Source organism: Halyomorpha halys, unplaced genomic scaffold, assembly GCF_000696795.3.
Source record: "Halyomorpha halys isolate HHAL.00 unplaced genomic scaffold, Hhal_1.1 Scaffold801.1, whole genome shotgun sequence".
Lineage (NCBI taxonomy): Eukaryota > Metazoa > Arthropoda > Insecta > Hemiptera > Pentatomidae > Halyomorpha > Halyomorpha halys.
In genome coordinates this window covers 565,463-582,971 of record NW_027107017.1, presented here as the reverse complement: position 1 = coordinate 582,971, position 17,509 = coordinate 565,463, and the positions used below count along the sequence as shown (strand labels likewise).

The window sequence follows — 17,509 nt, the reverse complement described above, 5'->3', positions numbered from 1 at the left end:
TTTAATAATGTTTATTTAATTTTTTTAAAAAATAAATAACCACACAAATTTACAAATTTGAAAGCTTTATGAGTAGTTAAAAACATAGGTAAAAGAATGCCTTAGTGGGTAATAAAAGAAAGAAATTCAATTTATGAACATTACCAAATGATTTGATCAAATCATTTTAAGTCTGCAAACAAAAAGGAACACCAACGAACCTATGTAACGAAGGAAGAGAGGACAGAAGAATCTCTAAGTAAAGGCCTAGAAGTGGCCTGACATGTGACCTATTTCCTAACCGTAGTATTCTGTGAATGCGACCAAGCAGGAGAGGATCAAGATAAGTCGGGGCGCTAAGCTGTAAAACATTTCGAGATCTTCCAAAAAGGTTTTCAGAAAACTCTAACAACTTATTAAGTTAATCTATTTGTTTAAAAAGAAATTATTCAAAAATTCGATTTAAATAAATATATTAAAACATGTGATACTAACTCCCATGTTCCATGTTCGAATCCGGCTGTGGTAGATAAGTATTTATTCTGTTACTGTAGTCGTGAGTCAACCCTATTGGTTTGGGAACCTTCCTGAAGCCCACACCTCGCCTCAATAAACTTCTGGCTCTTCATGGGTTTTAGCGGTACATATTTTAATTTAATTTTTAATTAAAAATATGTACATATAAAAAATTAGGTATTTGGATTTCCGTCTTACTTTATCTGCAGCCAATTTATCAATTACTTTAGCAGATTCTGCTCGGTTTAATATTTTCTGCTCTATAAGATAACAACCAATGAATACAAAAATAAAATATAAACAGAATGACATAAAGTAAATAATTGTACAGAAATAAATTAATAAAATTCCAGTGAGGAAAGAATTGGAAAATAAATTGTATATATAGGTAATTGAATAAGTAAGTAAAAATCGTCTCACCACTTCACAGAATTCTTCACAACTCCTTTCTATCCCCTTATACAGATCACTACCATACATTCCCTCTCTTTCCGATAGCATAAAAAGCTTCTCAATAATCGTTCAGCGAGAGGTAGTGTTGTAGTTGTCTTCTGTTGGAACTGTCTAAAGAATTTAGAATTGAAAATGTACTTATAAGTTGGATGCGAGGGTTGCAGTTATAGTTGAGAAAGATAATTTGTAGCTAATATTTGTCGTCTGAATAGTAGAGGTGATATTCCAGATTCAGCACATAGACTTAACATTGGACTGGTCCTAAAGCCACCTGAGGCAAGGCGGATTCCAGTGTTCTGAACGGTGTCGAGTTTAGCTAGGCTTTGGAAACGAGCTGAGCCATACATAAAACTTCCATAATCAAGTTTGGAGCGGATTAAGGCTATGTATATTTTCAACATCATTGATCTATCAGCTCCCCATAATGTTTTGCCGAGAACTTTTTTGATTTTAACTTTGTCCATGCATCTGTCTCTAGTGTATTGATATGGTGGTTTCAAGAAAGCCGCCTATCGAATATCAGGCCTAAAAATCTATAATATTCAACATGGTAACGTAGAATCTCCTAGGGTGAGTTCTAGGGATGGTGTTGTTCGTCTTTTTCTGCTGAAATGTAGACATTTCGTTTTTTCGGTGGGGAAGGAAAGACCTGAGCTATTTGACCAGTTTTTTAATCGATTAAGCGCTTCTTGTAGTTTGTTTTTTATTTGATTTGTGTCGTTTGAGCGACACATAATAACTAGATCGTCCACATCGAGCACCACCTTTATTCCTCTAGGGATGTTTCTTCCCAAGTCATTAATGGCCAGGGCAAATAAGGTTGTAATGAGAACACATCCTTGTGGTACTCCAATTTTTTGTTCGAAATTACCGTCGGAGTGATGATTTCCTATCCTGATTTTGAATATCCGTAGGAATAAAAACTGCTTGATGAAAGTTATGAGATTACCATACACACATATGCCCATATATATACATAATAAGAATAAGTATAATAATATAGTAACAATAAGAACAAGATAAGAAAAGAAAAAAAAAGAGATAGAATTGGAGATAAGAAAATGAGGGAAAACAAAAAATAAATAAATACAGAGAGATAATAATAATAAGTAAAAAGAATAATAAATATATAGACAAAAAAAAAAACTATACGTATTCCAATTACTCCTCAGTATAATTGCAAATCGATAGGTAATGTTTTCAAGGGTATATCTCGTGTAATAAATAATAATTAGTATATATATCGGAATGAATATGAAGTAAAGAATAATAAAGATTAGCGGAGAGTATGTCCTGAAATACAAAGAGATGAAATACGGCATATATTCTAAGAAGGAAAATATTGGTAAGCATAGGTAATGGTTTATAACGACATGAGTGAATGGTTTTTAAATGTTTATAGAGATAAGCGGAGTCAATGGTAAATAAATGTTTAGAGGTATATAAGTAGCGTTATTGTTATTATCATTGTTGAATTTATTAGTGTGGTATTTATTTTTAGTGAGAGGAGAGTAAGCAATTTGATAATAAATTATGAATGAATTAGGGCACTGATTACAGTTATAAATATAGTTGACGTAGTATAAATTTGATTGATAAGTAAACATTGTTTTACGGATCACGTTTTTTTTAGATTTCCTGTTGCCCTGTTTCTTGTTTACTAGAGTACACTCTTTTACCAGGTGGTTATTTAACTTGTGATCCGAGTCTATCACCCGAGACTCGGTTACAGTTGAAGTACCGGCGTCTGAGACGAGGTTCGAGTTTCCGTTCCCCCCTCCCCGAGACCGTTGCGGTGCTGGGGTGAGGAGAAGGAAAGTGGGGAGAAGGTGGAAGGGAATGGAAAAGGACTAAAGGAGGGGGAGGGGATTTGGTTTTCGTTATTATTTTTTATTGTATAGTTTGCATTGTTTATATTTTCTCCAAAATTAAATATTGTATTTGTTTGAGAACTTATGTCTTTTTTTCGGTAATATCTGAGTTTTTTTTTGTTATCTAAGCAAAGGATTTTTCATATTCTGTTCGGTTCTGCTTCTTGTATATATTCCTCGCTTCACTTAACGGTGTTTTATTAATTACCTGTATAGCTTTGATTTCTTTATGCATTTTAAAGATTCGGCACGAGCGATCGAGTGCATTGTGTGATTCATCACAATTTGCACATTTAGCCGGTAAGTTGCATCTTGTACCCTCTTCGTGTTTTTCCCCACCGCATTGTCTACATTTAGGTTTTCGTTTACATTGATTAGTTGGGTAGTTTATAAGTGTTTATATCAATAGGTGAAGCACCGCAACGGATTAGGCAGGTAATTTTGGACTTTGGTATTATGAAATCCTATTTTTATTGTGTCTGGAATCCATGGGGAACGTTATGATACACGAGTTTGTAAGAACTTCGTTATTTTTTTAAAAAATTTTTATGCGAATTATATCCTTTATAATGAGCGATAACTCGTTTTTTATTTCTTCTATTTCCGAAAATTGGAGATCGTAACAGCAAATTACTCCCCGGCTGTAATTTAGAGTATTGTGTGGTAATACATTAATAGGGAATATTGGCCGCCGAAGTTTTCACATTTTAATAGTTTTTCGGATTGTATTCCGTTGTTGGTTTCGATTAGCAACGTCCCGTTTCTGAGTTTTTTAATATTTTTGAGTTCTCCTGCATAACTGGAGAGAAATTCATTTATAAGGAATGGTGAGACTCTTATAAAATCTTCTTTATCCGTCCTTTTAATAATAAGAAATGTTGGGATATTCGGTATGTTTTCATTATTTTCCGGTAATATTTTAAGATGGCCTCGAGACCGCTTTCTTTTAGCCTTAGGACTATTTAGGTCTGTGGGGTCTCCCATAGAAAAAAGGTAATAGATAAAAAATAAAATAAAATATAGAAACTAAATATATAACTTATATAGAAGAGAAAAAAAAATTAAGAAAGAGAAGAAAAAATATATAGGTATATAAAAGAAAATAAAACAGTTGAGGCTTAGCTGGTTGGATGATAACAGAGCTAGTACTAGGAGCTCTCTCTTCTAATTCCAAACACTAACTCCTAAACTAAAATATTCATATTCCTTTGCATTATATAACCTCCAACTTTTATTTTTATTTCCTTAATTATGTTAGTTTTATTTACTTATTCAAATACCTATATATACAATTTATTTTCCACTTCTTTCATCACTGTAACTTTATTAATTTCATTCTGTACAATTATTTACTTTATGGCATTCTGTTTATATTTTATTTTTTGTATTTATTGGTTGTTATCTTGTTTTTGTTCTTAACCCTGATGAAGGCTAGAAATTCTAGCCGAAACGTTGGTACTATTAAATAAGTTATTTTAACTTATTTCTGTTATATTTTGACCCTACCATCTTCTCATATAATTTATGCACGGTCAACTATCTCTTGTCATCATATGCATTTGCTTCACCCAGATACTGTGTTAATATTATGCACACAAAGTATTATATTATGCACATATATATGCATTCTTGATATGCCTCCTCAATAACTGACCATAAATTATGAATAAGATTAACTCGTTGTCATGATCTATCATATATCTATCTAGTAACTGATAACAATAAATAAATCAGATGCTATTAGGGATTTTATGATAAGATTTTAACATAATCTTACAGGATTGTCGAATTACGCCGAGCAAAGCCTGATAACGCATAGCTTTTATTAGAACACTTTTTGATAGAAATCACGTGTGAAATCAAAAAGTGATCCATTTTTTAAAATTAAAATTCTTTATTCAACAAGAGGCTGAAGAGAATCGGAACAAACAATAAGTATTTTATGGTAATGTTAATTTGATGTTTATCATTGAACTCCGACAGTATCAAAAATAAATGTAGAGAAAAAGAACTGACGACATGAGTCCGAATAAATTTAAGATAAAATCGATGAATAGAGCATAATATTTTACTTCAATTTTTTTTCACTATCTTGAATTATTTCTATCCAAGAAGAATATAAAATTAAAGGAACTGAAATATGTATGTTGTGGATAGAAAACCTGTCAATCATCAAACAAAAAGTACAATGGCTCTGTTTTAAATTAACATCATTCATACCAAAACAAGTTCAACGTTGGTGAAATTACAATAAAATATTTACTAAACATAAAATTTTAAAATTAGTAGAAAAGCACACTGCAGTGGCGCGGCGCAGTGGTGGTGACCCGTCTGGGTAGCAAAATTTCACAGTTAATACATTCTAAAAATTAAAACCTTTTCATTTCATATATTTGTAGCACCTACAAGTGGAGAGTGACTCTTATTTTTAAACGAGTGGTAAAATTAAAAGTTTTATTTTTAATTCTAATAATTATATTATTATTTATTATTTAATAAAATTATAAATAGTAACAGAATCGTTCCAGTTATGATTGCAAGTAGATTTGTGTTTTATATTCAATTTACTAATAACTTAATCTTGTTGATCGTCAAGGTATATCATCAAGAGTTCTATATCTGTCCTATATCTATACCGAAACATAAGATTTCTATACCTGTTTTATCAATATTGGCAAAAGTGGCTTTACGCGTAAGGATTTTTGTAATATTTCTGATTATTATATTGTAAAACATATATACATGACTTTTTTATTAGTAGCCAATATATTACACAATAATAATGATCGTGCTTGCCGAAAAATTCCTTAGGATTAATGTATAATATTATCTTTTAAATTTAAATACCTATGGGTATATCGGGGCTAAATTTTTTTCCCCACCTGACGGGTGACACACGCTACACCACTGGATTCTCATGATCGAAAAAAATAGTATATCTAAAATTCATACTGAAAGGTACCGAAAATGCAAAGCAAATGTGGTGTGGTTATTTATTTGTAAATAAACTATAGCATGCTTCCAAAAACAAGCATAGTGTAGTGAAATCATCTCGGGGGGAAACGACTAGAATTAAAGTGGGTACCACAAATTTAGCATAATGAAGAATTCGTTACGATTTATCATTCCATTATCATTTATCATTGCGTAGATGAAATTGTAATGATTTATTAGAGTTGGAATCGGATTGGATCGTTGGTGCCAGTCGGCATAAATTTCTGCGAATCGTAACGGCAGGTTGGAACGTATAAACATTAGCAGCATATCGCTACAATTTGACTTAGTTTGAATCGGCTGTTTAAAGCAAAGCTTTGCTTGAAGTAATTCATGACAGCTTTCAAGAAACATCCTTATCATGATAAGTTCATAAGTGAATTCATCGAGCTATATAGGAGTTTTGCGTGTGCTCATTGGGAGCAAGGAGGATACAACGATTTGAACAAAAAAGATTCGGGGCATTTGAATCTTATTAAAAAATACAAGGAATTTAATCTTTCGGCAAACAGAAGCACTGTAGAGTAAAAGATCAATGCATTGCGTACGCCTAACAAAAAAGAACTCGCTAGAGCAAAAGTCATAATTCGTTAAAATTCAGGACAGGTGTGAATCACATTTATAACAATAAATTGTTACATTTACATCCTCATGATTTGTTCTTCCAAATGAGAGCAGTTTTTATTTACAGTGATTGCCCACAAGTGAAAAAATTGATACAAGTACCCTATTAATTAGATTTAATTGAAAGACATTAAATAAAACCTGAGTTTTTAACAGTTTTATTTATTTTTTTTTCAAGTTCGTGTACGCTGCTAACGCCAATGTTCACAACTATCATGTCTACTACTGATATAATATTCCACGCGATTGTGCAAGCTTATAGGGAACTAACCTGCACACCAACCAAAAATGTTACTAATTTTCAATTAACATGATTAATTAAACTTTAATTCAAAATCTAATAAGTTTACATTACAGTAAGTGGAACTGGTAATTTGCCATATTTAATTACAAATAATCGTTCATTTATTCTAGCAAATGTCAGAAAGTGAATATTGCTGGCCTTTTCCTCTGAAGACAGACATATTTTCATTAATAAATATGATATGACACATCTAAACATAATAGACTATTCGAAAGGATAAAAAATAAAAATTAGTAATGTGTAAAGTGAAAAATTAATGATAAGGACGGAAAAGAAAAATTACTTTTGATAGAGATCATAGATTTAAAAAAGTTGTTTCAAGAATGAGAATGAAAAAATAAAAATATAACAGTACCTCGGCGTTCTCAACACAATCTCGGTCACCTTGAGCAACCACACTACTACACTGGAGAAATGATACTGAGGCAGTGAGTGGGGCCTTGGCTTGGCGGCCCTGCTGAGGAAAGCAGGAATACCACCCGCTTTCATCTTTAGCTAATCGATTATTCTAGCAGCACTATCCCAACTGCTCCCGATAACGAGGGAAAAGAACTGTTCAAACATCCACAATTGACTCGAGTTCAATATTCTAAATGGCTAAAATCAATGGAACCTAAGACCCGGTTCGCAGCCGTATTATTATTGTTGAAGCAGCTATCCTATGGAAGATCATAAAGGCGTCTCATCCGAAGTTGTGTTTCTTTGGGATTCTTTGAAGCTAGAAGGAAATCTGAGAAAAGTATAAATAAAGGTCAGCAGTCGCAAAGCAAAAACCGGTTAGTTGTTATTAAATTCTGAGAAAAGAAATGACCGGAAGTGGTAACCGCAGGAAGTTGAACATAGACGATTTTTTCTATGATTTAAAGTTTATCTTCTCCTCTCCTAAAATTCATACCTCTTGAGCAGATGGTAAGTTTTAATTTTGGGCAAAAATTATTCGATTAACAAGAGACGAGTACTTTTTTATTCGATTGACGAGAGACGAATACATATTTATTCGAATAAAATACAACTAAACGTTACTTTACTTTTTCATTCGAATATTTAAAATACTATTAAAATCGAATAAAAAATTAGTCGAATGAAAAATTAATCGAATAGATATTATTCGAATAACAATTTGATTTTTTTTTAAATACACTTATTTTTTTACCACCTTTAATTTCTTATGTATGAAGGTCCAATTTCACATATTTAGACGAGTACAAAACGAAAATGCTATCGATTTTAAGATCCTATATAGATTTTATTAATTTTTTTTATTTCTTACACTTAGGGGTCAATTTTTAGGTTTTTGGATATGCAGAAAACGAAAATGCTATCTACATCGCGTATCGATTTATTTTAACTTTCTTGATTTCTTACATGTTAGGATCCCTCTTTATGTTTTGAGATATGCAGAATATGAAAATGCTATAGATTTTAAAAGCGCGTATCGATTTATTTTAACTTTCTTGATCCTGAATATGTTAGGGTCCCTTTATATGTTTTGAGGTATGTAGAATATGAAAATAATATCGATTTTAGTATCGCGTGTCGATTTATTTTACTAAGATAAGAAATCAGAAAAGTAAAAATTAATCAATACGCGCTTTTAAAATCGATAGCATTTTCATATTCTTCATATCCGAAAACAAAAAAATGGATCCTTATATGTTAGAAATCAAGAAAGTTAAAAAAATGGATACGCGATAATCAAATCGATAGTATTTTCATATTCTACATATCCTTCCTGTCCCTTCGTTCCCAAACAGTCATTATTCTGAATAAACCTCCTTCTGACACGAGGTGTTCCTCCTTAGTTAAATGGTTGGACGAGGACTTTCTTCCAGGCTTTGGGAAAAACGGAATTTTGAAGTGAGAAGTTATAAATGTGCAGAAGGGCAGGGAGAATGGTGGGCAGAAAAATTCTGTTGATCTTTTCAGGACTTTTGTCTGGGCCGTAATCGTTAGTTCTGGACTTGAGGACTGCTGAGATTAACTCCTTGCAACGATTGAGACCGAAATCTTTCCGATATCAATTGATGTATTGATATTTTTGAAATGAGTTATTTCACATTATACATGGAATATTATTTTCTCATTAGATTATTTCGTAATTTTATATTATAGTATTAATTTATTGAGTCCTTTGAAAGTATAAATTTCAAAAATAATTTATTGTAAATGTATTTTTATTTTTAATAAGTTCCTAATGAAATTATTAAGATTTTTTTTCTATATAAAAAAGTAGAAATAATTGGTGCTTTTTTTATTATCAATATTATTACCATTTTTTTTTTTAGATAAATAAACATTTTCTAGGAAATAAACCACCAATATGATTTTTATTTTGTTTTTTATGCTTAGGGTTTCATCATGTGTTTTCTTATAAAATAAGGGGGGGGGGGAGGAGGAAAGGCAGTTTTAGTCTGTCCTTCAAATGGATGACATCACTTAGGTTTTTATTAAGTTTTTTCAACCCCGTTTATGATGTCCATTAAAAAAAAATCTTTCTTTTTTCATTTCTTCTAAAAACAATTGTTTCGTGGTCTTAAAACCCACGACTATTATTTATGACAACTGCAACAAAATCAATTTCAGTTAAAACCTGTCTTCTGTAAACTCGGAATACACCGCTAATAGTGACAAATTTCACAAAAAAAAATAAAGTTGTGGTGTTATTTTTAAATAAACCTGTTTTAAAGATATCAACATAGACAGACATCATTTTCTCTGCTATAGTCCCATAATATACAATCCCAAAGCTTGCTGAGTTATCAAAAAGAAACCATAGTCTACGTTACAATCTACAGGATACTTCTCCATGAGCTACTATTCGACCATAGCAGCGCACATACAGTGGATATCGTTTACAAAGACCTCTATGGGACCAGGCATATTCGGTCATTATAACCAATCATTAATTATACCTCTGATGTAAACGTGAAATAAAAATTTGTAAATACCAATTATTGGTACCAAAGCTAATAAATTTCGTTATTTGGATGATGATTGCTTCCTTTGACAATCTGTCGTTATGTCTGAGGTTGCCATATCTGCATAAAAATCAATATTTTGTAGGAAGATAGTCCGCATGGCAGAGAATGAAGGTACCAAAATAGTAGAAAAAAATATTTATTCTTTCGTCCCACTTTGCAGGGCTTCTTTATGGCTAAATGAAAACAAGATACAAACACTGTAAGAATTGATAGAACGTTGAAATAAATATACAGAGTAAATAGGAAAATCGGTAAAAAAAAATTTTTTGTTTTTTAAAATATATAAAAGAATTAGTAATAAGCTTAAGTTAGGGAAGTTTACATATAGGTGGATTGGAAACTAGTTACTAATAAATACAGCTAGGTGTGATAGGATTGTAAATACAGAACTAGTAATAAAATGTACAAAAATACTAGCTAGAAATAGTTGCAGTACCAGGAAACGAGCAAACAGTGTATTAAAAAATACTAATTTCCACTTGACGCTACACAGAAACATTTAGATTCCTATAATAACTCTACTACCACTTTACCTCGTTAATACAATACTTTTCAACCTACCACTGCTGTCGTACAGATCTATCCCTTATATCCCCACCCTCTCTGACAATATACCGAAATCATTACGATCTACCATCCCCAACTTTCACTTAGGTCTCAAATCCTACAATAAACTTTCCCACCTTTTTAGCAACTTAAAAAGCCCCGATAAGCCTTCCATACCATTCCAATGTAGTAAACCATATCCTGTGTTCCACCTCAACTGTAACTCAGCCTATATGGGCGAAACAAAAAACTACCTCAAATCCCACAATATAAATCATCCATAAATTCCCATAACCAATTAACTTCCAAATTCTCTGAGCATGCTTTGACTTTTAACCATACTTTTTATTTTGACAGAGCCTCCATCCTAGCTACTGTCCTCAACCACCAATATTTATAACATCGGTGGTCCTCCATATCAGTCTTGAAGAAAACCTGTCTACAAAACTGACCAAGATCATATCCCTTACTAACTAAACCTCAGCAAACACAATTAACTCTGACTTTAAGCCTATATTACCCAACTCCTCTACATTATATTTTTTTCCTTTTATTTATCTATTTTTATATACTATTTCAGTTATTTTCTGCCTCTAGGCTTACTCCATTTCTAAATAATTGGGGATACCAAAGTTTTTATATTTTCATTATTGTTTTTAAATATTAAAAATAATCTTTTTAATTGCATCTTCACCTTATAACACTTACAAATATTGTTCTTCTAGAATTTATCACATTTTTGTCTTTTGTCACTACTCATCTCCATTGTACGATCTATGTGCCAACTTAATGCTTACACCATTGTCGACTACTCATGATTGTTATTACTTGTCATAGTTTTACTACCTACTATTTTTATCTACATTGTTTTAATTTTCTTTTAGTTTATTATACTACTATTCCTCCCATGTAGCATAAAAACATAAATCGTTTTCATTCAAATGGTCGTCCATTCCTTAAAACCTCTGTAACCGAAATAGAACTAAAATTGGAGAACATTCATGCAAGTTCGTCACATTATGTGGAGATAGTTGATAGTACTACCAACTATGAAGTAAATACTGACAAAACGATAGGAAATGAGAGTTTTGACTATGTTAGTATTTGCGGTAAGTGTAACTACCAACTTTACTGTGAAACCTCCACCAGAGGGTTAGTTATTTTAATTTTGAGTAAATATTATTCGTAACAATTAATTATTAACTTCTTCAACTAGATATCAAATCACTTTCACATTCTATTAATATCTCTGAGAACTTGTTAAACAAAAATTGTTTATATTAGATTTTATGAATGTTATCTTTATTAATTTATAAGTATCATTAAAATTGTAATGGAATTTAGAATTAAATAAGTTTAAGGTTTTAATGGGTTGGTAGTGTGTTTGTTACCTTAGCAACTATAAATATGTTCTGTATTTAAAGTTAATTTTTAAAGTGACAATAAATCACATTTTACTCTATTACCTTTTTTTTTCATATCAGTAGAAGTTAAGTGTTATATATTATCTCTTTGTGAGCTTCTTATTTATATTTTTTCTCGACTCTATTGGTAGGTGTATTGTTTAGTGTGTAAAGATAGTTGTCAAACTAGATAAATTATTAGAAATATCTTAATATTATCATTTTTAAAGATAAAGTTAAATCTATCATTGAAGTTTTTTTCATAATAATCCTGCATTAGGCCACCAAGAAGAGTTGGTATTGTATCATGATTTAGTTGATAATTTATGTATCAAATTTATATCAAACATTATTTATTTGCAAAGGTGCATGTCCAAATTTAGTTTTCACTAGAATTGGTTAATTTTCTTGAAACTTTATTCTGCAAGGTATATTGAATTCATGAAATCATTGGCGGGGAAAGATTTGATGATTACTTGCCAATAATATAATTTTTTAAAAAATGTATTATGAATATTCACTGAATTGTGGTATTAATCTGTTTTTATGAATGGAAGTTCTTTAATCAACATCAGTAATGACTTAAGTATAATACTGATTTGTTAATTATGATTAATACTGATTTGTGTATCACTTAAAATTCACCTGTTTTAAACTAAAACCTTCCGGAATCAGTTCTAAATTTTTATTTATCTAATTATTTTATCTAAATCAAAGTTTCTGTTTGATTCTCATGTCACTGAATAATAGTATTTATATAACATGTTTATGTATGTAAATGTATAAACACAAATATTTCTTTAGGATGGTTGAATTTTTAAAAATATAAATTAAAGAGTTATTAATAATATATTCTACCATATCTATTGTCCTGGCTGTTTCTTCCAGTGACTGTTTCTTTTAATCCTTTTTACTATTTTTTCCATCGCTCCAAGCAACTTTGACTAAGAAACTAATGTCAGTTTCTGGGAAGAAGTCTAGAACAGTGGAAAAAATATCAGATGACAAAGACTATACCCCTTAGGAGAAATACAACCAGAACAACTAGGAAAAAAGTTTAAAACCTACAATAATATTATGTTCAAAATTCTTATTGTTGTAGATAAGAAAAACAGCTAAAACATGGATGATGATGAAGAAGAAGAAATCACTGAATCCGATCCCAGGATAATGCATATATACCAGTATTTGAGTAAGACTTTAAAGTTTAAAGTAGATAGATGGATGAAAATGATGGCATTTGAAGATTATAAGGTCTGAAAAACTCAATGTAGCTCACTACAAAATAAACAAAACAAAACAAATTACCTCTAAGGATTAAATTAATTTTTAGGCATTAATCAATAGATTTCTAAACGACGAGACAATGGAAAAATTGATAATTACAATGACTGGTGGTGGAGTACTTACACCACTAGCAGAATTTCCTTCAACTAGTAAGTCTAAATCTGTTTATTTTGTACGGCTTGAAAATGTTGTTCTTACTGAAGCAAATATGAGAGATGTTTTATTGATTGGAGACATGTCTCCTAGGCCCCTCGAGGAGTTCCAAGTCTATTTAGAGAATGTAAGGATGAATTCAATACATACTGATATCATTTATTTGATTTATATATAAGGACTAATTTATTTTAAATTTCAGATATGGGTTCCGATGCTTCAAAGTGGTAAGGCAGTTGAAAGTTGGGGTCAGAGTATAATAGAAGAGGTCAAAAAGAAAGCAATAGATATGCGGGATGAAGTGTTTCGAATCAGAGGCATCATAGATGGGTTAACTCTACTTCCTATGCCAGAGGGTATTGAAAGAATTTTAGATAATGAAGGAAACGTTATTTCTGAGTAAGCAAAACAAATATCCATGGTATTGTAATTTTAAAAATATATTTTAATTTACAATAAGTTTTATAAGATGGAAATGATCATATCATGAATTATAATGTCTGATTAAACAAAGATTATTATTACCGTTATTGTTGTAGTTAGGAAATCAATCTGGTAAAGTATTGGTATCTATTGCCTTCCAGAGTGGGAATGTCGGGATTTATGTTTTGAGACTTCAACAAAATAAATATTAATTCTATTTAAATTTCACCCTCTAGAAGACTGTTAACCTATATTTTTCTTTCTCTACCTCCAAGTAGCCACAAGGTGTAGAGGTTTTTCCTGTGTCCATTTTCTTCATCCTTTCATGATCATTTGCCATTTTCCTCATTTCTGTTAGAGATCAGCCTCTTTCTCTACCAAGCCTGTTGATGTAATCCGTTTATGTATACTTTGGTAAGCCTCATGGGCCCTTTCTTCTCATCTGACCTAAATTAATCTTCTTAAACCATTTGATCTTCTTTTGATCACTCTTACTATCCATATGACCAAACCATTTCAGTTGGTACTGCTCTACTCTCTCCAGCTGGTGAAACATGGAGGTTTTCCTGCATATTTTCATGAAGAATTTGATCTCTTCCTGTTAACCTACCAAAAAGGAAAATATGTTTTTATAATAATGGTCTTGTGGACTGTAAATGTTGTCCAAAAGAAGTTGACTTAATTTGATTTTTTCACTTTTTGATTTTCTTATGCTTATGGTCCTTTTTTTTTTAAATATATATAAAATATTTTCCGTTTTGCTAAAAAAAATTACTATTTTAATACAAAATACATGGTTATTCAATGCTTTTTGATAAAGTACTTTGTATATTAATCAGAGAGTAAATCTGTGGCTTGATTTAAGGACAATCAATATTAATTTTTGGTTACAATTTTATCAATTCTGTGATCTACTTTAAATATCCATAAATTTAAATTTTAAATGAAGTAATTTTTTGTATAAATTTGCATTTTAATTTCTCCTATTGATTTTTATTTATCGATAATCGATACAAAATCACTGCTCTCTCCCACACTAATTAAAAGAAATAGTTTATCTATTGAATATAGTCTTTCAAGTAAGCAGGCGGTCGCCGTAACCTCTGTGGTCTTGATCGTGCTGGTCCTGGTTGAGCTGGTTCTGGTTGGGCTGGTCCTGGTTGAACTGGTTCTGGTTGGGCTAGTCCTCCTGGTTGGGCTATGGCCTCATATTGTGGATCTTCTGGCATGGCTGGTATAAACCTCCCTGGAGGTGATAGTTCCTGTTGTGTCCTGGAAAGGGAAGTGTTGTAAGCATGTTGGTCGCTCCTTTGTCGGTTATTTGAAGAACTATCTTCAAAGGAAACATGCCGAGAAACTTCTGTGCGACACAATCAAAGAGATTTTTTCTAAGATACGATATAGTCAGTGTGTGTTAAGTGTTTTGTTTGATGGTTATTGTTAGTTTAAGAGATTATTAAGAGTTCACAATTATTATATAAGAAGTGTTTTTCTAAGTCAATACTTTTTTTATTAAATTACACATCAAAGTTTTGCAGCAAGTGGAGACGAAGATGGTATAGTGGGCATCCTGTAGTTGTTTATTTACGGCAACTTTGTTTAACAGCAAGTTGTACTTTGTTATTGGGTTTTGGAATAGGGACCAAGGGTGAACCCCAATCTGAGTGATTTACTGGACAAATGATGTCATTGGCAATTAAATCATCCAATTCTTTTTTGACTATTTCTCACAATGTAAATGGGATGTCTCTGGCTTTTATAAAGATTGGCTTGGCATTTTTCTTCAGCTTTAAAGAACAATAGAAATTTGAGATTCATCCGACTTTTTGCTCAAAAATATCTGCATATTCCTCCATGATCGACTAAGAAGTCATTTTGACAGAACTGATTGACATGACGGCAGGAAAATTTACTTTTGATCTTTCGAGGTGTTTCAAATCAATATTTAGTCGTCAAATCCACACTCTTCCAAGTATTGGGCTTAATTGGTCTGGTACAACAAACAATAATTCATTTGAAGCATAGTCCTCATATTCGACATAATATCTGATGAATTTAGTACAGAGATATTAGGCCACCAATTTTTTTTTCTTTGTAGTTCATTTTCATGTAGTTCACCCACTTTTCTTTCTTGTAGTCCTTCCTAACACCTCCATGACCGGCCTGAAAACGTGATGGTGCGATTTACCTCCTATCGGAACAAAGGCCAAAATCCTGGCAGCTTCAATGTACGCAAATAATAGCAAAAGCAGCATCCATAACATCATTGTTTCTGGTATTCTGCAAGTTCAAGTCATAGAAATATTTCATTAGTTACTGATAATATCCAAATGTGGCAGTACGTTGGCTTAGAATGATCGGAAATCTTATTGCAGTTGTCATAAATTTACTATCTCTTCCTTTTCATAATAAAAAAAAATAGTATTTATTAAATATTATTTTTTGTAAAAGTTTTTGTTGAAAAAAATTACACAATATTTTTTAATTGTATGAGAATGTTCCTATTTGTTTGAGTAAAACTTGTTTTTTTCTCTATTTTTTAAAATTTTATTATTGTTATTTTTTTCCAGGGCTTCAAAAATATATACTTCCCTGGACTCAAAATGGTTGGTTTACCATGTCAGTCTATCAGAGCAAAAGTGACCTAACCCGTAAAATCTTGAAAATTCCAGTACTGATTTTTTTGGGATCACATTATGTTTTGCGTTTGATGGCTTTGCTGACCTGATTTTCAAATATTCTGGTTGATAGAAGTACTTAGCCTACTATAGTTTTAGTTTAAGTCTAAATGGAATAATATTCCTGTCTAAGCAATTTAGTGGATTAGGCCACTGTTGCTCACAGTCATATATATTCTTTTCTGATTACAATGTTTTTTTAAATCATAAACTTATATCATTATTGTTTCTAAAAACCTAATGAATTTAGGTTATATATGCTCAAACAATTACAAGAAACACTATTATTGCAGTTATGATTTTCACGGAGATTTTAAGCTGAAACACAATATAGAATTAGTTGTTCATAAATGGGGTCAACAAGTGAACAAAGTTTATCAAGATACGGCTAGATTATTCTTTGACAGAGAGAAGGAACCAATTCCAACTCTTGGTAATTTACTGCTTTATTCTTTAATGCTGTTAAAAGAATTTAAGAACTTAAATTAAATTACATTATTAAACATTTAATTTCAACCATTTATGTGATAAAAGTAACATCAGTGTCAATATAACTATGTATTTCATTTATTTATTTACTTTTTGTAAGGGTATTTTTAATTAATTTTTCAATTGAAACAAAATTTTCTTCATCAGCTTTAATATGATTTATGGAGTAATAAAATTTATTTGATATGGTGATTTTTTGAATCAACTTACTTTTTTTTCATCATTTCAGATGACTCAAAAGTATTAAATTTTTGGTTTGTTTCTTATAGATTTGGCTTTTTGGAGCGGTCGCCTAAAAAATTTTGAAAATTTATATTTACAATTAAAACAGCCCAAAGTTAGGACTATGGCTACGATTCTTGAAGAGGAAAACAGTCCTTATTACGATATTTTTAAGTCAGTTTTCCAATGTGTTGTCTCAGGTAAATAATTTTTGTATATATCTACAGGATTTTTAAAATCATCAATGCATATATACAGGTACATTTAATAAACACAATTTTAAATTCTAAATTATTACAATAACGTATCTTTTAGCTTAACCTCAATATTAAAATAATTTTACTCTATTAATTTCAAATTATCCAAAAATGAAGTACAACAGTATACTAGTTAAAGAAAAAAAAAAGTATTTATTTCATTCAAACTTTAGTTAAAACAACAAATAAATGATAATTTTTAAGTATAATCTTTCTGTTTATTAATGTTGATAATGTTTTTACTATTTTCTTATATTCCACTGTTTGTTTTTCCTCCCCATCCAACATAAATTATACTACTTATACAGTGTTCAATAATTATATATATA

General features: G+C 30.9%; 2 protein-coding genes across 2 annotated transcripts in view; one reads left to right on the top strand and one right to left on the bottom strand.

Annotated features, from left to right (window-relative positions):
* Positions 1–7,187, bottom strand: part of LOC106686261 (choline transporter-like protein 1) — a gene marked incomplete at its 3' end in the record, with an annotated part of 47,219 nt that extends 40,032 nt beyond the window's left edge. The window contains 1 exon segment of the mRNA XM_067045369.1: positions 7,097–7,187.
* Positions 7,188–11,708: 4,521 nt separating this feature from the next.
* The window catches only part of LOC106686257 (dynein beta chain, ciliary), a gene marked incomplete in the record, with an annotated part of 143,984 nt that continues 138,183 nt past the window's right edge, over positions 11,709–17,509 (top strand). Inside the window, 6 exon segments of the mRNA XM_067045368.1 lie at positions 11,709–11,819; positions 12,774–12,925; positions 13,005–13,238; positions 13,314–13,510; positions 16,506–16,645; positions 16,971–17,123. Of these exon segments, the coding sequence (XP_066901469.1) occupies positions 12,794–12,925; positions 13,005–13,238; positions 13,314–13,510; positions 16,506–16,645; positions 16,971–17,123 (856 nt within the window).